Here is a 26,924-nt window from a genome sequence, read left to right on the forward strand (position 1 = left end):
TACTCTGATTGGAGTACGAAGGGAACTTTACCGCGCAGAGCAGATGGGACGTGAATTATAAATTGTAAAATTCCCTCATCTTCCTTAGTCTCAGCATCCGTTATGGCTTGCAAATTGTAGAAGCCACGGAGGTGTTACCAGAGAAGGTTTCCATTGTTTTCAATCTGGTAGGATGTAGAGTAACATTTTTGGATGTTGTTTTATGTGCTATTAGATTGAAAACTTAGTTTTTTCCTAGCAGTTTCCGCTAGGGCATCCCTGCCATTTCGTTCGTTGCAATCCGTGACTGCACGCCGGGGTTTGTCCTAGTTGGGTCAGAGAGAGCAACATATGTGTCTCCTGATGAGAGACTAATGAGTTTCGAAACCGGTAGAGGTGATTGCTGCACTCTCTGATTGAACTGGAATAATGATGCGGCTGTAGTTTCGTGTTGCAACGAAATTTAAAAATGGTTAATCATTTTTGATAAAAAGTAATGTTTTTATTTGAAAGATAATATTTTTATAAAACCCACTAGAATAGAACAGAAAATATGTGGTTTCAAGAAATGTGCATTCTTTGAATTTTTGTGCAAATCTTGCTCATTACTGAATATGTATGCGCATATTTTGAAATTTTTTACTGAATATGTATGCGCATTTTTCATCAAAATTGATCGCATATAAATCCGCTCCCTAATTATTACCTTCTTACTTTTTTTCATGTCCTATATTCGAATGTACTCAGTACTCTGTACTCGTTACTCAAATATGAAAAGTACCCAGTACTCTGTACCCGAGTACAATTTATCAGTACCCGGCCCAGCTCTGATTTGAGATCTATCAAATTCTCTATTTTTAATATAAGACTGATGTTCGCTTATTCTAACGTTTAATGATCTTGATGTTTCACCTAAATAAAATTGTTCGCATTTACAAGGTATTTTATAAATAAAATTCTTTGTTCTTTCTTGTTCATTGTTAGGTTTAGTTTTAGATAGAAATAGATCTCAATGTGTTTGTTGAATTTGTTGAACGTGTTGAAATGTTGAATTTATTTCCTATTGTTTAAGTTTCTCGGATAGTCCTTTTATATATGGTATTGATATTTTCCTCGTACTATTTCTTGTGAATGTTATAGGATCCCGTTCTAAGTTGTTCTGTTCTATTCGATCCAATCTTGACAATTCCTTATTTATAAACGATAAAGGATAATCATTTTTTAATAAAACAGATGTTAACAATTTTTTTTTCTTCTAAAAATGAATTTTCGTTAGAACAAGTAATTTTGGCTCTATCATATAAGGATTTAATAATTCCCTTTTTAACGTTGATGTGATTTGGTTTGTAATTGAATATCTGTTGGTGTGTGTTGGTTTTCTATACACTTGAGTCTCATATCCAGTATCCTTCTTTGAGAATAAAACATCGAGGAAAGGCAGGGTGTTATTATATTCCTTTTCCATTGTAAATTTTATTCTCTCTTCTTGATCGTTTATAATATTTAGGAATGTATCCAACAATTCTGATAAATGAGGCCATATTGAAAACACATCATCTACATATCTCCACCATACTGTGAGAATTAAATTTTGTTTAGAAATATTAGTTTCGAAATCCTCCATAAATATATTAGCCAATAATGGAGATAAAGAAGAGCCCATTGCTAGACCAAAATGTTGTTTACAGAATTCATTGTTTAATTGAAAATAGGTATTATTAGTACATAATGTCAATAGCTCCATTATAGCTGATACATTTAGCCTTGTCCTAGTTGTCAATGTATTATCATTCTCTAATTTCGTTTTGATTATGTTTAAAGTTTTATCTAAATATTTAAAAAAATTGAGAAAATCGTAATTTGGTTTTGTAGTTCACCCTGTATACAAATATTCGTCAATGATTTCAATTAAACTTAATTTAAAAACTACATACAGTATATTGTTTATCTTACTGTATAAAACAAATTATATAGGGTAAAATATATAGGGTTTAAAAAATTACATGTTTGATATACCACGTAGTTATTGATCACCCTGTAGAAATGGACATATTTTCCAAGCCTGGAGAATATTATTGCCTATGTACATTTTAAAACGTTTTTTACTTGGCTTGGTTGTTGTCACGGTCTCCGCAAATTTTGAAATCCATTTTAAAAATAGTTCTAGGCTACCTAGGTACCTGAAATTTTCAGAATAGCTTAGAACTAGCTAACAATGCAATATTTAACTGCTATTATACAGGGTGATTGATTAGTGGGATAAAGCTCCGTAGATCCGTTATAGTAATGGATAGCGATAAAAGTTAATAACAAAAATTGTAGCCAACTTTGAACTATACATTACAAAATTAGTTAGAATGTTACAGGGTGTTCGATAACATAGTGACAGATCAAAGTTGTTTTTTTAAATGGAACATCCTGTATTTTATTTTATATTAAAAATATTCTTAACTTCTCCATTACAACAATATAAAGGTTTACTATGTTATACAGGGTATTTATAAAGTTATAACCAATTTGATATGAAAATCGTAACAAGTTTAACTCCCTGTATAAATAAAAATAAGCACAACGGCAATGGTTTATTAATGCCATTTTTTTTATTTATTGTCAAAATTTTCATAAATAATCGATATTGCTAATTTTTTTTATATTGAATACAGGGTGAGTCAAAACGCAAGTACATTATTTTCTCAGTAACTTTCAGTCGCTCTCCCTTCTGTAACGTAAGTAGTCGCGCGTAAAGAAAAGTCTCACAATATAGATTTAAATACGAATTTAAAACAAATTTCTATTTTATAATATTTTTATTTAATTGTTATGTTAAAAATATATATTTCCAACAATTTAAAGCTAATTAGTTCTCACCAAAACCATAAAATCCACAAAAAAAAATAATAAAAAATTTCTACGCATTACTACGATCTTCCTCGAGGCAGTTACGAGTGGAAACCAATGTTGAAAAATTTTTCATCAATTTATCACGGAAAAGGATAAAATGTAAGATTTTTTCTCACGGTGCGACTGCTCCCGGGTTAAATGAAACACCCTGTATTTTATATCACTATCAAAAAGTACCATTACCGTACTTTAATTTTTATATTACATTTCTTATGTCTAAAATTATTAGTTTTCGAAATATTTTCATTTTCAGAGCAAATTATTAATTATGGGTCTAAATCTATCCAAATTTTAGGCAAGCCATGACTGAATTGTCTAAAACTGACAATTTACAATAGGTTTGTTCGTAGAACGATCAGCAACCGTTGCCAACCGTCAGACGCAAGCGCGTTCGTAGTCTACGAACTCGAACTGTTAACTGCGCAGCGCTAACTGTTAACTGCGCATGCTTCTGATGGTTGGCAACGGTTGCTGATCGATTGGATCGTACTACGAACAAACCTAATTACTGATTATCAATTTGTAATCAAAGTTGGTTACAATTTTTGTTATTAACTTTTATTGCTATTTTAACTATTTATAATGGGAAATAAGCCACAATATTATTAAAAAATTATTTTTATTAACGTTTCGACGCCCAAATCGGGTGCCGTTGTCAAAATACAAAATACTACTAACATAAACAAAAATATTGTTGCTTAGTAAAAAAATTCTTCTAATAATTTATTTAATTTGACTCATTTATATCGGCAATTCAGATACATAATATGATACATTTTAAAGTAGAAGACTTTAAAATGATATTGCCAATATTTATGAGTTGCGTTCCTGGGACGACTTTACTGAAAGATAGTTCATTCGATTACATGAAATCAACCCCAACTCAAGAATATCCGTCAGAAAATCAACTCAAGAAAATAGCTTCAGAACAACATTTTATTGCTATCTATTACTATAACGGATCTACGGAGCTTTACCCCACTAATCAATCACCCTGTATGGATAAATCGCTTTTTTTTATTTCAAACTATTTTAAAAATGTGACTAATGCAATGATATTTTAAAGTACGTTAATAAATCGATATTTACAAATTGATGGTGGGTCAGTGACATTAGACTGCAGATCGAGAGTTCCCTAATACGGCTGTTGCGTATCTTTTTTTAATTTTTTTAATAAATAATTAAAACTTGATATCCTTAAAATTCATATTTTATAAGTTAATTATTATATATTATACCATTTTAAACAACCATGGAATTATAAAAAGTACTTTTTTATACTAGTGTAATTTTTGGAATTATATTTTTAACAGTTAATACACATATTAAAAATTCATATTTTATCTTACTATAATTTATTCTTTCGAAACATGTTGTGTCCTGTATATAACAAAACCGTGTTATTATAAAAAGTACTTTTTTATTATAGTGTGATTTTTGAAATTTTATTTTATATCGTCAAATTATTTTATATTCTCACCTATAAATAATAAAAACGTTTTATTATAAAAAAATTCTTTTTTATAAAAGTGTAATTATTTTCTAAATAACTTTTTTCGATATTCTATACCTTAATGGAATTATCGACCGATCCATCACTAAAAACTCACCCTGTATTTACGCATATTACATTAATTTGATGTAAAATTTATATACTAGTGTCGCGAATGCTTGATTAGCAGTTAGAAAACGGGGGGTTTCGATATTGTATTGCAAAAAACTCTTCGGGATTTCATCAATCGATATTTAAAGAATATCTACCTACCTTGGCAACATTGAAATTTTCAGTTTTTCACATAGTATTTGAGGGTTAAAAATGGCCGAATTTCTCAATTTTTAATCGCTTATGTCAAAAACTATTAACCTAAGAGAAAAGTCACTAAAGACCATTTCTGTTTAAAATGATTCAAAAAACCTAAAAAAAACTTTGTTCGATGCAAAAAAATAATTTTCGAAAAAAAAAACAAAAAACCCTAATCTTTCCCCTCGCCTGGCAAGGTCTTATGCTGTTCAGAACCGCCTGTTATTGTACACATTTCTTTTAAATGACTTACAGGAGAAAGTTTGTTTTACCCCCTAAACTATGCACCTTTCGATTCACCTGGTAGATACCCGTGCAGGGCTGATGCCTGCCAGGTCATGATTTTGCCTTTTTGTGCTATGACTTATCACTATACAAATTTCTAGCCTTACAGGAAGACCGTTACTCGGAGGGTGCACTAGCTCTTAGACATGTTTATATAGGATTAATGCACAACTCATAAGGCACACCAACCATATTCAAACTTTATATAGATGAAACATTAAAAATCTGGAACAAGGAATATGGACGGTTGGGAGTAAAAATTGACGAGAACCGTATCCATAACCTTTTGTTGGCCGATGATCACATTATTTTAGCAGAAGGCAAAGACGACATTGGACAAGAAGAATTTGGGAGCTGAGGTTTGAAAATTAATTATGATAAAATGCAATACATGGTTAATGGAAACACTGCAGAAGACCTGGAGATAAATAACTAAATAACAATTCCATAAAAGAAACAAATACAATATAAATACTTAAGGGCAACTTCAACAAATATGTATAGGATCAGAAGAAACGGATATAATAAATAAAATAAAAAAAGGAAAGAATAACCCGACAATTACTCTCGATTTAATGGGCGATGTTATAAGTTAAACTAAATAACAAATCTTTAAGACAATGATAAAAACTGATGGCTCAGAGACGTGGGTGACAAATAAATGCAATGGAAATTATGTTTTAGAGAACAAGCCACAGATTAACACTAATGAATAACGTATTAGAGAACTAATGACTGTGAACTAAATGATATAATAGAAAAACGAAAATTACTCTGGTATGGACATATGCGAAAAATGTACGAGACAAGAATACCGCTAAGAACTTGAAAAGGATACAAGGAGGAAAAGAGGATGTTCTAGATTACTTCACTGGAAGAGAAAAAGAGACCTCACTGGTACGGCAAACAGAATAATAATATGCTGTGTAAGGCCGCGGATAATTAAGTATTTTCATTTATTGTCTTAGTTAATTTTAAATAAAATCATTCTCTAATATAGCCGTTCTTTTCTAAAAGGGTTTTAAATTTTTTTTGGAACATACTAAAACCAATTGTGATTGGTTTATATGTGAATACGCCTCTCTTAAGCTTCAGGAAATTACCTTTTATTTTTATATACAGTAACCGCCACGCTACTAGACACACGGGTACATTGAGGTAATATCAAAGATCTTATACACATAGATTTGGCCACACCGAAAAATAGCGTAACGCGGGGCAGTTCTGGTCGGTGGTGTATCTATCTCTCTCTACCGGCGCTTAACTTTCTCTCTCTAGCATATGATGGTCGCCGCCTGTTACTCCCACCTCTTGGTAGATACGCTCACACTCGCACGACAGACAAAGATAGCTAGACCACCGTACTTGATATCGACGTTACACCCCGATGCATTGAGTGGCATATCCCTAGCCAAGTCTATTCTCTTTACATGTCTCTGGGTAATATAGTCCTGGACCCTTTACTTGTTGCACTGTTCACTTTTATATATAGAACGTCAGAAAATGGATAGGAACCAACATAAACATAGAAAGTTAACAGTTCATAGAACAGTTGTATTTGAAGTTTATAGTTGTCATTGTATTAAAGTTGTAAAAGTTATAATAAAGTATTGTATTATTGTTGGTGTTTGAATAAAGTTTTTTTAAAGCAGGTAAAAATAGTATTACTTACATATTGTATTTTTTGTATGGAAAAACAATTGTTTTGAATCGTTTCATGACACTCGCATGACATGAGAGACATTAGACATGAAAGGTGAGAACGGGTCGGATTAGCCCATGCCTAGCAATTAGGTACCCGTGTGTCTACTAGCATTGCGCTTACTGTATATACTTTAAACTATCTGGTATTTTGAAATCAAATTATTTTCTGGGGGAAGTATTAAGTCATAAACGTGTAATATATATAACGTGTTAACATATTTTATTAATAAAAATGATAATCAAATTTTAAAAGTACTATACATATATCGCAGTTTATTTTAGGAGAATACATTTCTTCTTTTTTCCCTTATACGCCATTTCAAGAAGCGGATCGTTTACATCCCACAACAATTAAATCTCCTTTGCACTAATAGAGTGCGGCCATATCGGGCAACCATTCCTTCTTGTGTTGTATTTACCATCTTGAAGTAAGCATCGTGCCAGCTGCAATTCAACTCTGAAAAAAACCTAAAAACAAACGCATGGATATAAATTACTTATTCTATCAACTAAAGAGCTTCATCGCTTAATCAATAGATGGTGTTATCAAAAGTTGAGCAACACATGCCAATTTTAAAATAAACTTACGTGCATAGAAATCGGCCCACTTAAAAATTTGGTCATTTTGGATGTCTCATATTTCCTAAACCTGTTGGCCGATTTAAGTGAAATTTTGAACATGTTATAGCCTGATTCTTTAACAATACCACTGTAATAATATTGTTGCTAAACACGTACATTTTTATTGTATACCGGGTGTACCAATCAAACTGTGTTTTTTTCTCAAAGTTCGCATCACCCTGTGGAATATTCTAGAATTTATAAAATACTGAAATTAAAACATAACTATAGCCACAGGTGTTCTTAACATTCTGCTTTTTGATTCATTCGATTATGTTGGATAATAAAAAAGTTACGTACTTTAACAACTAGACATGTTCTTCATCAATACACGGTGTTTCTAAATAAGTGTGACAAACTTTAAGGGGTAATTATTCTGCATGAAAAAATAATGACAATTGGCTTGATAAACTTATGTCCGCAAATGTTTCATTTCCGAGATACGGGACGTTGACTTTTTTCTTACAAACTGACGATTTATTGATTGCTTTATAACAAGTTTGATATTCAGTTGAGATATGCAAATGAAATTTGGTAGGTTTTAAGAGATAGTTATTGCAGATTTTTTGACATAAAATTAAGAATTTTATATTCACCATTAGCGTGCATACGGGTAATATGATCGGTCATATTACACGTATGCGCGCTAATGGTGAATATTAAATCCTTAATTTCATGTCAAAAAATGTGCAATAAGTGTTCGTCTTAAAACCCACCAAATTGCATTGGCATATCTCCACCGGTTTTAAAGTAACAAAATGAATCGTCCGTTTGTAAGAAAAAATTGCAACATCCCGTATCTCGGAAACGAAACATTTGCGGACATACGTTTATAAAGCCAACTGTCATTATTTTTTCATGCAGAATTACCCCTTAAAGTTTGTAGCACTTATTTAGAAACACCGTGTATTAATGAAGAACATGTCTAGTTGTTAAAGTACCTAACTTTTTTATTATCCAACATAAGCGAATAAATCAAAAAACAGAATGTTAAGAAAACCTGTGGCTGTAGTTGGGTTTTAATTTCAGTATTTTATAACTGCTAGAACATTCCACAGGGTGATGCGAACTTTGAGAAAAAATCACAGTTTGATTGGTACACCCGGTATACAATAAAAATTTACCTGTTTAGCAACAATATTATCACAGTGGTATTGTTAAAGAATCAGGCTATAACATGTTCAAAAAATCACTTAAATCGGGCAACAGGTTTAGGAAATATGGGAAATAAAAAATTTTTAAGTGGGCACAACCAAATTTCTATGCACGTAAGTTTACTTTTTTCAGTCAATGTAACCGTAAAGAGAAATATTTTAGAATTATTTTAGATTTTACTTCAGATATTATCATTTCAGTTACGTTTTGTTATGTAGATATCAATGATAGCGACTTAGAAATCATTTAGCATTTTATTATAGCTACATACCAAGAAATTGAAGAATTAACAGGCCACTCATTATATGAGATAATTAAATAATTAATGAACGAGTTTTGAATCACTGCGGGACCACCCTATAAAAGAAATGTACCAAAGGAGGCCAGCACAGAAGATACAGCTGAAACAAATAGACGATATCGAAGATATACACGCGAGCTGGGAGAAAATTAAAAACAACATTGAAGAGGTAGCAACAGAAGCTCTAGGAAAACGCAAAGTCATATTGAACAAAAGAAACAACAAGAATACGCCAGGGTTCAAAACAGAAATAAAACAGAAATGTAACGAGAAACGAGAGGCTTATATGAAGTATAAAACATCAAATACTCCAGAATCCAGAGACACCTATAGAAGACTACGAAATGAACAAAGCAGTTGGTAAGAAGAACAAAAAATGAACACTGGGAGCAGTTTACAGAAAGGATGGAAAGCGACTTCTACGGTACACAAAAACAAATATGGAGATTCATAAGAAACCAACGGAAAGAAATGGCAGAATTGAAGGAATACAATAACATACCAGCAAACGAATGGGAAAGATATTTGACGCAACTGTTTAAAGGAAAAGAAAATAATAATCAACACAATAACGTACCCGAATTATGACACGAAATAGAAATCAGTTTTCATGAAGTAGAGATAAAGAAGTAGCCATAAATTCACTCAAAAATAGAAAACACCAGGGCCAGACGGAATAATCAACGAGCTTCTAAAATACGTAGGAGAAAGTATAACCCTAGAGATGACAAAACTTATACAAAAACTAATATTGCACTGCAAGATACCAGACGCATGGAGAAACAGCATAGTGATACCAAGGTTCAAGAAAGGAGACAAAGAAGACGCCAACAATTATAGAGGTATAAATCCACTGAACACCGCACTTAAGCTAACCACAAAAGTTCTAACCAACAAAATCAATAAACTAACAACTTTATCAGTGAACAACAAGGATTCAGATCCGGAAGATCCTGCGTAGACGCCGTATTTGTACCGAGACAAATCACAGAAAAGGCCATCAAGTACAATAAACCAGCATATCTATGTTTTATAGACCTGACACAGGCTTTCGATCGCATTCTAGTCGAAGACGTCTTACACTTACTGTATAGAAGGAACATACCAATAAATACTATACAAACCATCGAAAACATCTACTTCCATAATCGAATACAGGCAAAGATAAATGGAAAACTAACACAGTTTGTACCAGTATAAAGCGGAGTCAGACAAGGTGACTCGTTAAGCCCACTGCTCTTTAATATAATAATGGACGAAATAATAGAAGCAGTACGTAAAGGTCATGGATGTTATGCAGACGACGCCGCATTAATCGCCGAGACAGAAGAGGATCTCCAAAGATTAACACACATCTTCAATACAACAGCCAAGAAATACAATATGATAATAGCAGCAGAAAAAAACCAAATGTATGACAACATCTAAATACCCACTACGATGTAAAATCGAAATTGATGGGAAAATAATACAGCAGGAAGCAGCAATAATACAGCAATTTGAATTTCTGTGAGATACACTTCCAAGCACATCAAAATCCATCGGTAATTCTTAATAACTCTAACGTAAATATCGCCAGCAAGTCAATAACGGAATAAAGGTGATTCCAAAATGTTATCAAGTTTAGATTTTTTATTGAATACAAGAAAAACGAAGATAAGAAACTTGTTTTTTTTTTCTCTATCATTTATAAAAACTATAAATGTTTACTGGGTGGACGTACATATTGTTCCTACCTAATTCCTTTACGAATTATCATCAATCTGAATTGGAATCAAAAGGCCAATATAAAGATAGAAGAACAAGAATATTGATATAAAGAGAGGAGTAAGACAGGGTTGTGTTCTGTCACCGCTACTGTTTAACATGAACAGTGAAGGCATATTTCAGGAAGCGATCGAGGAACTAAATGGTGGAATCTCTATAAACAATAGTAAATAACATACGATTCGTTAATGACAGTTATAATGCCAGACACCCTGGAATCGCTACAAGAATTGTTAAATAGAATTAACGATTATTGCATTCGATATGGACTAAAAAGTATAGTCCCAGTAATGTTTGAGGAATCCATCTTTATGATGAACTCAGATATGATGACACCAGAACTAATCTTCACTGAGAAGATTAACACAATTATACCATCTAGAGAACAAAAAGTCCCAAACATTAATGGGGACTTAATATGGTTCACTGATAGATCTAAAACTGCCCATGGTACTGGATCAGGAGTCTTTGGGCAAACATGTAACTATAATAAATCTTACAGCCTAGGTAAACATACAACGGTGTTCCAGGCTGAAGTTTTTGCTTTGGTGGCCTGCATTGATGAACTCATTGATAAAGATCCTAAAGCTAAGAGAATCAACATTTACACAGGTAGCCAATCGGCTATTCTGGCTATAAAGAACCCTCTCACCAAATCAAAACTGGTGAGAAACTGCAAAGATCTCCTCAATAACCTGGCAAAAGACAATAAAGTGTCTTTAATATGGGTGCCGGGTCATGAAGGGGTGCATGGGAATGAACGAGCAGATATGTTGGCGAAACAAGACTCGAGAGAAACTTTTGAAGGCCCAGAACCTTTCTGTGGCATCACTAAAGATGCTATGAAAAACGAGGTTCAGAAATGGCTGATAAAGAATCATCAAAATAAATGGAGAACCACTCAAGGGCAAATCCAGACTAAAAAAATAATCAAGAATATTGATAAAAAACTCTCGAACAGTTTGATAAACCTCAATAAACGAGAGATCAAAACTGTCAATGAAATGGTGACTGGACATTGCCGTTTAAGAAATCACCTATACAAACTAGGTAAGGTGAATGAACCATGGTGCAGAAAGTGCGAAATGGAAGAAGAAACTGCCATACACATACTATGCCATTGCAGTGTGCTAGGTGATGTAAGGCAGGACTTCACTGGTCAAATGAGGTTTGAACCAGAAGAGATCCTAAAACTACCAATAAGACAACTGTTGGCCTTCGTTGAGGCCACAGGACTTATTAAAGTTTAAGGAGAAGAACAGGGTTTGGTACAAAGGTCTTATGACCAAGTGGCAGAGACTAACGAGTCTCGCCTGAGTTAAGAAGAAGAAGAAGAATGGACTAAAAATAAACAAGAAAAAAACTAAATTTATGATTGTCTCAAAAACACAACATGGTAATGAAAGGTTACTGATAGAGCAAACCCAAATAGAAAAAGTAAAGACATACAAATATCTGGGAACCTGGGTTGATGACAACAATGACCAAAGCAAAGAAATTAAAGTCCGAATTGAAACTGCAAGGCAAGCATTTATAAAAATGAAGACACTGCTTCCAAACAAAGACCTTCAATTGCCTCTTAGATTGAGGGCTCTAAGATGCTACATATTTTCTATATTACTATACGGAATGGAAGCTTGGACATTGAAGAGACAACACATAAGAAAAATAGAAGCGTTCGAAAAGTGGTGTTACAGAAGAATATTGAAAATTCAGTGGGTTCAAAGGATTACCAATGTTGAAGTGCTACGACGTTTAAATAAGGAGTTAGAAATTATGAACAGTATAAAAACAAGAAAACTGGAATAATTGGGTCATATTACCAGAGGAGAAAAATATGAGTTGCTGAGAATTATTATGCAAGGAAGGATAAAAGGAAGAAGAAGCATATGAAGAAGACGCATCTCCTGGCTGAGGAACCTTAGAGAATGGTTTAACTGTAGTTCATTACAACTGTTCAGAGCAGCAGCCAACAAAGTGACCATAGCCATTATGATATCCAACCTCCGCTAGGAGATGGAATTTTAAGAAGACCTAATGTAATAAATAGTGTACATTAAATTAAGTTAGTGGCTCCTTTTTCGTTTTGATCAGTGTATTTTGCACACAATAACCATTTTTTTTTTGGTATTTTACAACGTTTATACATATTTTTTGGGCTTCCGTAGGGCAATGCAAAATTTTAACTGACAATGTACGTTTATCTTTAAAAATGTATGCGAAACTCGCTGGGAAAGTCTAATTGATTGTGTTAAACCTTCGAGATTCCCAATAACTGAAATACAAGATGTACTTTTACAAGTACACGAAGGTTTTAAAGATCCTGGTGCACATAGGTTATCAAAAGTTCTAGTATTAGTTATTTGGTATGATCTGTTTTCCCACGTAAGCATTTTTAGTAAAGCCTTACGGCCCAATCCAATGGATTTAAATAATGCTGCTAATTTATTACAAGTTTGTTCGAAATATCTTGAAAATTATGGTTCCAATGATTTTAAAAAATGCTAGCTGAATTAGTAGGTACTGAACCGATCTTTATACAAAACCGCATGCGCCGTATAAAGAGATAGCACGATTATGAAGTTATTGACTTATAGTGCGTTCGCAGAGTGGTCAGGGACTAGTCCATGACAAAAATCGCATGCGCACTTTAATTCCATATTATATTTATTTAATGTATTGTTCATTGATAAATATACCAGTTTATTAATAGTTAATAATTAATATTAATGATTAATTATTAATATTAATTATTAATATTAATTATTAATATTAATTATTCTTCTTATACTTGTAGATTTGTCGATCTGTTAATTCCGACGTTGAAGTATTTCTTGAGAGGTAGACTGCCAGCTATCTTTCCATCTTTTTGGTGGTCTCCCCGGTGGACGCTTGCCTGCTGGTTTTCCTTCTAGGGCAATTCTTGTTAGTCTGTACTCCTCCATTCTTTTTACATGACTGAACCATTCTCTTCGTCTTTGCCTACCCCATCTTACTACATCTTGCACGCCACATTGTTCCCTGATGATGTTGTTTAGTATTCCATCCCTTCTTGTCTTCCCTGCAATTGCTCTTAGTGTCTTCATTTCGGCTGTTCGTAGCATGCTTTTGGTTTTATTGGTATAGTCGGTTCGCTAAACTCAGACGCAACTGGCTAGATATTTTAGTCGATAATTTTTTGGTTTTTTGCCAATTTTGCAAAAATTAGCAAAATTACTAACTATTTAGTGATTATTAACTATTTAAAAATTATTTTTTGCCAATTTTACAAAAATTGGCAAAATTACCGACTAAAATATCTAGAAAGTTGCGTCTAAGTTTAGCGAACAGACTTTATTATAAATAATCTACACCTAGATATTTCAACTGGTTTAGTCTATAGTCTAGTTTAAAATATCTAAAAAGGGTAATGTTTACAGCAGTTATAACTAATTAACGATTTTGCTTATTTTGCAGTTTTCGAAGCAACCAATTAATTTTACAACAGATAAAGTTTAGTATTAAGCTATTTAATGGTAAGCAAAAAAACAGAAAAAATTGGATTTTTTACACCAAATTGTTAATAATTAAAACATTCGCCGAAATATCTTCAAAAAAGTATATATTTTCTTTGTATAGGCGTATAATGACTAAAATAATCTTCTGATATCTGGATTTATTACAGTCCCGATAACAATCTTATTTCCCCGAACTATATTACACGAGCGGGACCCCCTCAAAAAAGCGCTTAGTTTTCGAGATGCTGACCACGGAGGGGTGAATGGCTAATTTTATTCATACTTTATATTTTCGAGGGTGCTGAAAACGAAAATGAAGTTTATTTTGAATTTTATGTGGGGGAACATTGTCAAAATCGCAATTTTAACCTAAAAATAAAAAAAATTAAATCACCTTTTTTTCGTTTGCTTCGCTACAACTCTGTTCCATTTTAATATTTTTTTCTGAAATTTTTACAGTATGTAGCTCTAACATTTCTGAAGACAACGGTACCTGTTTCAAGCTTTTATTCTTATCCTGATAAAGGTTATGAATTTTTCAAAGGAAAATGTGCGGATTTGTGCATTGCAAAGTTTAATCGCAAAAGTTGTGTGACGAAGTTTAAAATTTAGCTTCCTAATCACGTTTATGTTAAAGTAGAGAGTACAAAGAAGTTTTCTGGTAAGTTTTAGATCAAAATGTTTTATAGAAAAAAAAAAATAGTGCAACTTTTCATGTCGACGTTAGAAATCCCCAATATAACGCTTATTTTTCGAGATACTGACCATGGGTGGTGAATGGCTAATTTTGGTCTTAGATTATGTTTTTGACCGTGACAAAAACGAAAATGAAATTTATTTTAAATTTTAGGTGGGGGAATATTGTCAAAATTGCAATTGTACCCTAAAAATAAAAAAAAATGAAATCCCGTTTTTTGCGTTTAGCTCGTTACAACTCTGGTCCGTTTTAATATTGTTTTCTAAACTTTGTACACTATACAGGTTGTCCAGAAACTCTACCGACAAACGAAGACAGGAGATTCCTCAGATAATTGTAAGATATTTTAACCCAATTCACCTAGTCCGAAAATGCTTCCTAAGGGAGCTAGAGCTCTTTGAAGATGGCGTCTTGTAATTAGTTTTTCTTAAATACCTCCAGAACGCTTCTATTGAGAAAAACGAAAATTGGTACACAGATTTATTTTCCAGAGATAAATCGACTCATGCATTGCGAATTTCTAGTACCGGTCATAGGCGTCCGTTTTGGGTAGGGCAACAGTTATTTTATCGTATAACTTTTTTATCTTTAATTTTAAAAAAATTTTACTCTGGATTATTAAATTGTGAAGTATTCTACAACTGAAAGGTACTCTTGTTTTAGGTCGATAGGATCCACCGTTTTCTAGAAAAATCTATTTAAAAATTTTTCTTCGTTTAAATTTCCAAAAAAAAAATAAAAAAAAAAACTATTTAGAAATCCGAAAACTGGTACGTTTATTTATATTTCAGAGATGAATCGATTTCATTAATTGCGAATTTCTAGTATGAGTCATATGCGTCCGTTTTGGGTAGGTCAACGGTTATTTTATCGCATAACATTTTTGTCTTTAAATTTTAAGCGTTTTTGACTCTAGATTATTAAGATATGAGGTATTCTAGTACTTAAAGTTACTCTTGATTTAAGATGGTAAAATACACCGTTTTTTTTTTAATTTTTCAATTTTTATTCAAATTCAAAAAACGAAAAATTTTCAAATCGGTTTTTCTAGAAAACCGTGTGTCCTACCGACTTAATCCAAGAGTACCTTTTAGTACTAGAATACCTCACAATTTAATAATCCAGTGTCAAAAATGCTTAAAAATTAAAGACAAATAAGTTATGTGATAAAATAGCCGTTGCCCTACCCAAAACGGACGCCTATGATCGGTACTAGAAATTGGCAATGGATGGAATCGATTTATCTCTGGAAGATAAATATACGTACTGATTTTCGTTTTTCTAAATTGAAGCGTTCTGGAGGTATTTAAGAAAAACTAATTACAAGACGCCATCTTCAAAGAGCTCTAGCTCCCTTAGGAAGCATTTTCGGACTAGGTGAATTGGGTTAAAATATCTTAAAATTATCTGAGAAATCTCCTGTCTTCGTTTGTCGGTAGAGTTTCTGAACACCCTGTATATCGCTCACATTTCTGAAGACAATGGTTTCTGCTTTAAGCTTTTAGTCTTATTCTAGTAAAAGTTATGAATATTTTAAAGTACAAGGTGCAGATTCGTGAATTGCAAAGTTTAATCGCAAAATTTGACTGACAAAATTTGAAATATAGATTTTAAATCAAATTCAAAAATAAAACATGAGTACAAAGAAGTTTTCTGGAAAGTTTTGAATCAAAATGTTTTATAGAAAACAAATGGTGCAGCGTTTAACATTTACATTATAAATCCCCAAAATAACGCAAATTTTTCGAGATACTGATCATTGGTGGTGAATGGCTAATTTTGGTCTTACTTTATGTTTTTGATGGTGCTGAAAACGAAAATCAAGTTTATTTTGAATTTTAGGTGGGAGAACATTGTCAAAATCGCAATTTTGCTCTAAAAATAAAAAAATTAAACCACGTTTTTCTTAAAATTAAAAGTTGCACCATAATTTTTCTATAGCACATCTAGACCTAAAACTCCCCATAAAACTTCTTTGAACTCTGGTTTAACATGAACGAAATCAAATAGATAAATTTTTAATTTTGTCACTTAATTTTTGCGATTTAACTCTGCAATTCACGAATCTGTACCTTTTATTTTTAAAAATTCATAACTTTTATAAAAAAAGACTGAAAGACTACAGTTACTTTCATAGTCTTTACAAAGGTGAGAAATATATGCTGTAGAAATTTTAGAAAAAAATATTAAAATGGAACAGAGTTGTAGTGAGTTAAACGTAAAAATTCATGACTTCACTTTTTTTTCATTTTTAGGTTAAAATTGCGATTTTGACAATGTTTCTTCACATAAAATTCAAAATAAACCACTTTTTCATTGTCAGCACCATCGAAAACATAAAATAAGACCAAAATTAGCCATTCACCTTCCATGTGAAACCTCTATACTCTGGGTATAGAGATTTTTGAAGAAAAGAATGACGAAATAAGGGAAAATAGGAGAGAAGAGATTTAAGACAAAAGAAGAGGGGCTTAGCTCAGAAGAAAAAAAAAATCAAAAGGGCAGAGAGTCACTAAATCTCAAGTGAGTGTTCGGGCTAGCTTCAATACACCGAATATTGGCTTTAGAGATCTAAAAAAATTTGATAATGAAATGATAGTAACTAGGAAGAAAATGAGACCTGCTAATACAAAAACTTAATCCAACTAGGTAAGACCACTGGAGAGAGATCGAGATAAAAGGGACGATAAAGAGAGAAGAAAATGGGCGCCAACTCGGACAGCTCAACTTCTGGGACACAATATTTGAAAGCTCACTCTACTTAACTATAGCAAAAATGAAAAAACTAAGTTTTGGGCCCAGAATTTGAACAGCTCGAGATTTTTGAAGTAACGAACAACAGGAACTAAATGACACTGGTTACGACCACCTGAAATACAAAATACTAAATACTAATCTTGTCTTGCTATGTTATATACTGGTAATACAGACTGAAATAAAACACCAACCTTAATACATACAAATATATTAATAGTAAATATGTTATAATATATTACAAGTTACATATAACTCTCTAAACACAATAACAGTGGTAGGGGGTGAAGTAAAGGTCAAACAGGACCAAAAAGCCGCTACCAAGCAAATATCCCCTACACACTGCGCTAAGCAAAGGTATTAATCACAAAGTCAAAATCAAAAGTCCGTTAGAATAGCACAAAGTCCTTACAACTAAAAGTTAGTAATTATTCCCTAAATTGAACTAGCCTAGAGTGAGATAGGTACACGACAAGAACAGCTACGGTTGCAAAAAAAATAAGTATCTCAGCTAGCAAAACACTAATAAGTAATCCTATAATGAGTTGGTTAGTGACTCTTAATATCCTATACAAAAACCCTCCTAGACATATTCCCTATTTAAAACCTCGACAAAAACTCTAGCTACTCGATTCCCTATCAAATTTACTATTCAAGTATTTATAATGATTATTATTAAACAAGACCTAATTTTATTTATTTGAACAACTACTACTTATATTGAATAAAAAAAAACAACGACCTATACCCTATTTATCAAGAAAAATATGTACCTGATTTCCCTTATCGTGTGCATACAATAAGTTTACACTGTAGCAAATATAGATTACCCCAAAAGTATATAATAAAAGTAAATAAGAACTTAGCTTGTACAACAGCCGATTGTTAAAGGTGACAGTCCTTAGGAAAAAATCCTCTTGGCACAACAAAGCTAGTGGGCTGCTGTGGAGGGTAAGTCCTATTGGAAAATCCTGAATGTTGTCAAATCAGGTATTGTCTGTTCTCCAACAAAAACAGATCACTTTAGGGATAAATCATCACAGAGTGGTATCTATCTATCTGGTACATATTTAGGTATGTCAGTAACACGTAAAGTTACATTACGTGACTAAATGACTAAGTGATTATGTGATCACGTAACTAAGTGGCGGAATCTAAAATAAAATTCGGAAAGGGGCAGTAAATGATGTGATTAATTTAAAGGGTCAGGAGCATAACCCCTACACATGGTCAGTATCTCGAAAAATAAGTGTTATTTTGGGAATGTATAACGTCTATATTAAAAGTTACGCCATTTTTTTTTAATAAACATTTGTAACTAAAACTTTCCAGAAAACTTCTTTGTACTCTATGTTTTAACATAAACGTAATTAATAAGATAAATTTTTAATTTTGCCTCTCAACTTTTGCGATGAAACTTTACAATTCACGAATCTGCACCTTGTACTTTAAAAAATTCATAACTTTTACTAGAATAAGACTAAAATCTTAAAACAGATACCGTTGTCTTCAAAAAAGTGAGCAACATATAGTGTACAAACCTTAGAAAAAAATATTAAAATCGACCCTAGTTGTAGCGAGTTAAACGCAAAAAATCGTGATTTCACTTTTTTCTATTTTTATGCTAAAATTGGAATTTTGACAATATTCCCCCACCTAAAATTTAAAATAAATTTCATTTTCGATTTCAGCGCCGTCAGAAACATAATCTAAGACCAAAATTAGCCATTCACCACCCATGGTACACCCATTCACCAGTATCTCGAAAAATAACCGTTATATTGGGGATTTCTAATGCCGATAATAGAAATTGCACTATTTTTTGTTCTATAAAACATTTTGATCTAAAACTTTCCAAAAAACTTCTTTGTACTCTATACTTTAACATACACGTGATTAAAAAGCTAAATTTCAAACTTGTTCGCTCAACTTTTGCGATTAAACTTTGCAATTCAGAAATCTGCACCTTTCACTTTAAAAATTCATAACTTTTATTAGAATAAGACTGAAAGCTTGAAGTAAGTACCATTTTCTTAAGAAATGTGAGAAATATATACTGTAAAAATTTCGGAAAAAAATATTAAAAGGGAACAGAGTTGTAGCGAGGTAAACGCAAGAAAACGTGATTTCTTTTTTTTATTTTTAGGTTAAAATTGTGATTTTGACAATGTTACCCATAAAATTCAAAATAAACCTCATTTTCGTTTTCAGCACCTTCAACAATATAAAGTATGAATAAAATTAGCCATTCATCTCTCCGTGGTCAGTACCTGGTCATTTTAGGGGTATCTCCCTCTCGCCTATATTGCGTGATGAATTTTTTTAAGATGAGTTGGTGGCTAATTTACTTACCTATGTAAAAAATTGAATACACTCATCAACACTTCTATTTTCCTGTTAATGGCTAATTGTTTGAAGTGCTCAGCCAGCATTTCAGTGTCAAAGTCACACGGACTCGCTTCGGATACCGTCCATTTTTTTATTATAGGTTTTATTTGATCCCAAGATAAATTTCTGAATGGGGATTTCTTTGAAGATTCTACAAAAGATAAATTTATTAAAGATAAAGATCATTTCGTAATAAATAATACATTCTTGTAAATCTAACTGGAAGAGTTAGACAAATAATTGTAGACCTGAAGAGGAACTGAACCACCCCAGATTTGCCGATGACATCGTTTTAATATATATCTAAATGAGTTGATAAAGCTACTAAAATGCTGGAAACGCTGTATGAAAAGTCAAAAACAGTTGGTCTTAAAATTAACACCTCAGACAAAAATGACCAACCTTGTAGTCAGCGAGAAAATTCAGATTGAAAGCCATAGACAGCATAGTAAGAGCTTACAAATATCAAGAGCATGAGATTCGCTTGGGTCGAAATAATCAGATAACTGACATACAAAGAAGGATAGATCTCACATGGGCTGCCTTTGATAGATTGAACAACATGTTCAAGTCTAATATTCCAAGATGAAGTAGTTTTCAATCCTAATAGCAATATTAATAATATTTAAAAATATTAAAATATTACTAAAAGATTTTTAAATTGAAAACTTATTGGTCCATTTTCTTGGTAACACCTCCAAGGCTTCTAAAATTTGCAAGCCAGATGGATGCTGAAGCGAAGAAGACAAATCTGGCTTGCAAATTTTAGAAGCCTTGGAGGTGTTACCAAGAAAATGGACCAATAAGTTTTCAATTTAAAAATCTTTTAGTAATATTTTAATATTTTTAAATATTATTAATATTGCTATATCCCAACCACTGAAACAACCCAAATCTCAACATTCGCTGATGACACCACCATAATCGCTGTCCCTATGAGGACCCTATTATCGCGTCTGCACAACTGCAAAACCACCTTGACCAATTGGGAACATGGCTCAACAAATGGAAGGTGAAAGTAAATGAAACGAAGTCAACCCAAGTTACATTTACAAACCGAAGGGATGTATGTCCAACAATAACACTAAATGATACACAATTACCAGTCAGCACACAAGTCAAATATTTGGGACTAACCCTTGACAAAAGATTAACATGGAAGCCGCACATTCAAGCCAAGAAAACCCAGATCAACATCAAAATACGACAAATGAGCTGGCTTATTGGTCGAAAATCAAAACTCAATATTGAAAATAAACTGCTCCTATATAAAACTATGATAAAACCAATTTGGACCTATGGGGTTCAGCTCTGGGGTTGCTCAAAGCCATCAAATATCAAGATAATACAAAGAGTCCAATCAAAAATATTGAGGATGATATTCAACGCACCCTGGTATGCAAGCAATAAAACCCTACACGAGGACTCAGCTACACCCTTGGTAGAGGAAGAAATTCCAAGGATCACAAAGAGCTACCTTGATGGACTGAGAAGTCATCCAAATGATGAAGCAAGACTGCTGAACACTCCTCCCGAATTCGCAAGACGACTGAAGAAACTATGGCCAACAGATTTAATAAATTAAATATACATATTGTGATCAAATGTAAAAATTATAATAGGAGGGTTGCCACAGGGCAGCTTCTCCCTCATGTATTTAACAATCAAACTATTTGCTTATAGCTTCGATGAAGCAGATTGTAAATAAAAATATGTAATAAAAAAAAATTAATATTGCTATTAGGATTGAAAACTACTTCATCTTTCAATTGCCTGATGACGCTAGTCACCTAGTCCATTCACGTCAGTTGCGGTGTGGGGGATAAACTCTCGGTGTTGGTCAATTGGAGTATGGAGTAGCAGGCCTACGTTCTCTCCGATGAGACTCCAACAAGAGTCGAAAATCGTCGATTCAGAGGGCTGGACTGCGCTCCGTATTCTAATTGAAAAATAAGATTGTTTTGCCTTCGCATTGCAACTGAATAAAAATGGAATTTTTATTTTATTTTTATATTGGTCGTTACTTCTTTGAGTAACTAGGTCCATTTTCTGTTGGAATTTACCAGCTGAACAGACGGGGTCGTGAATTGTAAGTTTTTGAATTCCCTCTTGTCTTCTTCGCTTCAACATCCATCTGGCTTGCAAATTTTAGAAGCCTTGGAGGTGTTACCAAGAAAATGGACCAATAAGTTTTAAATTTAAAAATCTTTTAGTAATATTTTAATATTTTTAAATATTATTAATATTGCTATTAGGATTGAAAACTTCTTCATCTTTCAATTGCCAGATGACGCTAGTCACCTAGTCCATTCACGTCAGTTGCGGTGTGGGGGATAAACTCTCGGCGTTGGTCAATTGGAGTATGGAGTAGCAGGCCTACGTTCTCTCCAATGAGACTCCAACAAGAGTCGAAAATCGTCGATTCAGAGGGCTGGACTGCGCTCCGTATTCTAATTGAAAAATAAGATTGTTTTGCCTTCGCATTGCAACTGAATAAAAATGGAATTTTTATTTTATTTTTATATTGGTCGTTACTTCTTTGAGTAACTAGGTCCATTTTCTGTTGGAATTTACCAGCTGAACAGACGGGGTCGTGAATTGTAAGTTTTTGAATTCCCTCTTGTCTTCTTCGCTTCAACATCCATCTGGCTTGCAAATTTTAGAAGCCTTGGAGGTGTTACCAAGAAAATGGACCAATAAGTTTTAAATTTAAAAATCTTTTAGTAATATTTTAATATTTTTAAATATTATTAATATTGCTATTAGGATTGAAAACTTCTTCATCTTTCAATTGCCAGATGACGCTAGTCACCTAGTCCATTCACGTCAGTTGCGGTGTGGGGGATAAACTCTCGGCGTTGGTCAATTGGAGTATGGAGTAGCAGGCCTACGTTCTCTCCAATGAGACTCCAACAAGAGTCGAAAATCGTCGATTCAGAGGGCTGGACTGCGCTCCGTATTCTAATTGAAAAATAAGATTGTTTTGCCTTTGCATTGCAACTGAATAAAAATGGAATTTTTATTTTATTTCTAATATTCCAGTTGGTTTACAAAGAAAGGTTTTTAACTAATGTGTTTAACCGGTTCTTATATAATGGTGCAGAAACACTAAGTCTGATAAAAGGAACAATAAATAAAATAAGTGTTACACAGGAGTGTAACACAATTATCTAACAGTTGTGTAAAAGTTACACAATAAGAACAGGAGTCACGGATACAGTTGAAAGAATAGCCATGGCTAAATGGGCTTGGTCCGGACATGTTGCCAGATTGACGGATGATAGATAAACCAGAAATATTCTTGAATGGCGACCAATACAGGAGGTACATCGAAGCAGATGAGGACCACCGACTAGATGGACGGATGATATAAAGAGTACTCTCATCACAAAGCTCTCAGCGTAATCTCATCACAAATTGTATGCAAGAAGCTCAAGATAGAAATAATAACATTTTACGGGAAGCCTACGTTAAGTTGTGGGCAAATATAGGCTAATTGATGAATACAATGTTATGAGAGTTTACCTTGTGAAACAGACTCTTGAGATGAACTTTTTATCTTTCTCTCTGGTGTCTCCGGCTTGGTATCTTGAATTGGAGTGTTTTTCTGACAATTCGGAACTGAATTTTCTTGTGAAAGCGTCACTTGATCCTCGAGATGATATTCTCTAATAATCTCTTGTTTTAGATTTTCTGGAAGTTGATTAAAAACTTGCATATCTATATTGTGTGGATTCTGTAACACAAAAATAACGTACGAAGTATTAGTAATGCAATGAAAGTTGAATAATTTAACTCAACCAATGTTATTAGTTGGCCAAGCAACGCATAATACCAGTTGATAATCAGCATTTTCATTGTGTAGCACCAAAAACAGTGATTTTATTCCTAAAATTACTTTAATTTAAAAGCCACTATAAATAATTAATACATATAGAGGAAACTGAGAGGGTGTAAGAAACGGAGTGAAAAAACTAGAAAGCAAACGAAAATAAATGTTATGATCCAACTTGTAGTGGGCATATGGAATGAAGGAGTAAAAAAGTTATAAAAGTTATAATGAAGTGATGGTATTCGTAAAATAACGCCACGGAAAGGTGGAGAGGAGAACTGTCCACTGCAATATCTCGGTTTGTTTATTGTTGTTGTGTCATAGGTTTTTTTGGAAAGTGTGTTTTTACTAGCTTTTCATTGAGCCTAGTTACAAGTGTGCGACATTAACAATGTTAAAAGTGTTTTAAATGTTTATAAGCTAAAAAGTCAGCCCCTTTTCAAACTGTTTTTAATAACAAATTTAATTAAATGTTGAAGTTTTTTTAACATGCCTTAAAATGAAACCTCAACGAATCGATTGCGATATACAAAATAGTGACTACAAAATACAAAGTCTAGAGTGACTGTTTGGGCAAGTACAGTTGCTTAAAATCGCTCTCAGGAGAAACAAATTAAATAACTTATGGTCGACCTGTTTATAGGCAAAAAATATATTTTTCTTAATTTTTAAGATTGTTAAAAAACAAAGCAAAATCAGCTGTACGTCTTCACGAATTTTTCCTCATTTACGTTTTAGAACCTTCAAATATCTGTATAAGATTTTTATGTGAAATCAATGATTTTTGACAGATAGACTTCTGTAAAGAACTACATAAACAAGCAATTGGCAGAACACCAAATTCCAAAACACCGAGGAAGTGATTGAAATATTCACCAGAACCCCCTCCAACACTGGAACTGATGGAGTTGGTCAGATACTGTGAGGACCTGCGAATTACGCTCCTAGTGGGGTGCGATTTCAACTCCCACCATATAGTGTGGGGGAGTACATATATCAATCCCCGGGGTGCGGCTCTGCTGCAGTGTCTCTCGGGAACCGACTTGAAATTCTAAATCGTAGCTCGGTACCTACGTTTATGACGTCTAGAAGAAGACAGGTTATCGACCTCACTTTATGCTCTAGAGTCTAGAGCGTTAGTGTGACTGGTCTCGGAGTTGATCGTGCCCGAGGAAGTCTCATTGTCAGATCACAGACACATTCTCATTAAGCTGGAGGCTCAAGCTCTAGAATATTTCATATAGGAATCCAAGAGCTACAGACTGGAAACTCTTTCGAGAGGAACTCAGCCGTAATCTCGTGGGTCTCCCCCATGTCGAGGCGGAGCTGAGGAGATAGAGATCTCTTTGGATCACTTATTCGGAGCCCTAACCTCGGCATATAGAGCTAGCTGTCCCCTTCGACAGAAGACGGCTGGTTCCGCTATTCCACAGCTCGGCTAGAGAGACAACGTAAACTCACTCGGGCTCTCTTCAATAGGGCGAAGACTGGTAAGCCTGCTCACTGGGACTCCAAGGAGTCCCAGTCTTAAGGAGGCTCAGACAGAGGGAATACAAGTCTCTGATCAAGAGGTCAAAGAGCAGCTCTTAGAGAGCCTACTGTGACAGCGTGGAACACATGCCCGCTGCAGCTAGGCTCCATCATGCTCTCTCCAAAGATCCAACTCCGGGGGTAGGTCAGGACCGTATGCCTAGTGGACGCCTATCTTCAACTGACGAGGAGGCCCTAAGGACTCTCTTGACAGTGCACGAGGTCGCTCAAGTGGCTCTCGGGCTCGTTGAGGAATGGTGCCGGGGGCAGTCACTCGAGGTTAATCCTGAGAAGACTGCTATGGTTCCGTTTACTCCAAGAAGAGTCATCGGATTTACTAGAGAACTTAGCTCCTATGGCAAAGCACGATCGATTTCCAAGTCCGTTAAGTACCTAGGAGTGATTGTAACGGTTTGACACGTTTCGTTGAACTTTTTAATTACACACACCGGCAAAATTAGCCGAACACGTTAAAAATGGGACATGTTTGATGTCTCGTACTTCATAAACCAGTGGTCCGATTTGAGTCATTCTTTTAGTATGTTATAGCCTTATTATTTAAGAATATCGGTGTAATAATATTGTTGCTAGACAGGTAAATGTCATTTTATACCGGGTGTAACAAGCATACTGTGTTTTTTTCTTAAAGTTCGGAACGCCCTGTGGAATATTCCAGCAAATATAAAATATTAAAATTAAAACTCGATTGTAGAATTATGCTTTCTTAACATTTTCTTTTTTGATTCATTTGCTTATGTTGGAAAATAAAAAAGTTATGTGCTTTAACAACTAGCCATGTTTTTTATCAATAAATCCTCATAGTAGGGGAGAAAAGTATGCTAAATTTGCAATTACTCGAGCGTTCTTGGGACCTGGAGTGGATTGTAAAGAATGGGTGGTACAACCAAAAAAAGTTAAGTTAAGTTTTCCATAAAGTGTGGGACTCTCCATTTTTAAATTTAATTTTCCATTTCCACCAACGGTTTTTTCCGATTATAGCGCCATTTATCCATAATAGGAAAAAATGTTGCGAATAAAAGTTGCCTATTTTTACGTCAAGGATCCAAATCTGCAATAAAAATTGGGGGTTCCTATTTAATATTTTAATGTAACCCCCCACCCCACCTCCGTGGAGGTCGTGTTTGGTGCCATTCGGTAGATATTTGAAAAATATTGAATAGGTGCATTTTGCAGTTTTACGATCTGATGTTCATTTCGCAAAATATCGCAGGGTTCGTATTTATAATTTTTAATTTACCCCCCACCCCTCTCCGTGGGGTGTCACGACCCCTTACGGAGGTGGGGTGGGGATTTAATTTCAAATCTTAAATAGGAACCCCCCAATTTTTATTGCAGATTTGGATCCTTTACGTAAAAATAAGCAACTTTTATTCGACATATTTTTTCGAATTATGGATAGATAGCGCTATAATCGGAGAAAAATGATTATTTCAAATGGAAAATTAAATTAAAAAATGAAAAGTCCCCCACTTTATGGAAAACTTAACCTAACCTTTTTCTGATTTTAGCACATACTCTTCACAATCCAATAGGTCCCCATAACGCTCGAGTAACTGCAAATTTAGTATACTTTCCTCCCCTACTATGAGGATTATTGATGAAAAACATGGATAGCTGTTAACGCACATAACTTTTTTATTATCTCACATAAGTAAATGAATCGAAAAGGAAAATTTTAAGAAAGCCTAAGT

At 33.7% G+C, this 26,924-nt stretch overlaps 1 protein-coding gene across 2 annotated transcripts in view; it reads right to left on the reverse strand.

Moving 5' to 3' along the window:
- Positions 1 to 6,873: 6,873 nt before the first annotated feature.
- The window catches only part of LOC114339635 (DNA repair protein REV1), a 92,110-nt gene continuing 72,059 nt past the window's right edge, over positions 6,874 to 26,924 (reverse strand). For both annotated transcript variants that reach the window (XM_050646943.1, XM_050646944.1), the window contains 3 exons: positions 23,376 to 23,586; positions 19,815 to 20,001; positions 6,874 to 7,138 (listed from right to left, as the gene is read on the reverse strand). In XM_050646943.1, coding sequence (XP_050502900.1) covers positions 7,006 to 7,138; positions 19,815 to 20,001; positions 23,376 to 23,586 — 531 coding nt within the window. In that variant the 3' untranslated portion in view covers positions 6,874 to 7,005. The remainder of the gene's footprint in view (positions 7,139 to 19,814; positions 20,002 to 23,375; positions 23,587 to 26,924) is intronic.

Source organism: Diabrotica virgifera, chromosome 3 (assembly GCF_917563875.1).
Source record: "Diabrotica virgifera virgifera chromosome 3, PGI_DIABVI_V3a".
NCBI lineage: Eukaryota > Metazoa > Arthropoda > Insecta > Coleoptera > Chrysomelidae > Diabrotica > Diabrotica virgifera.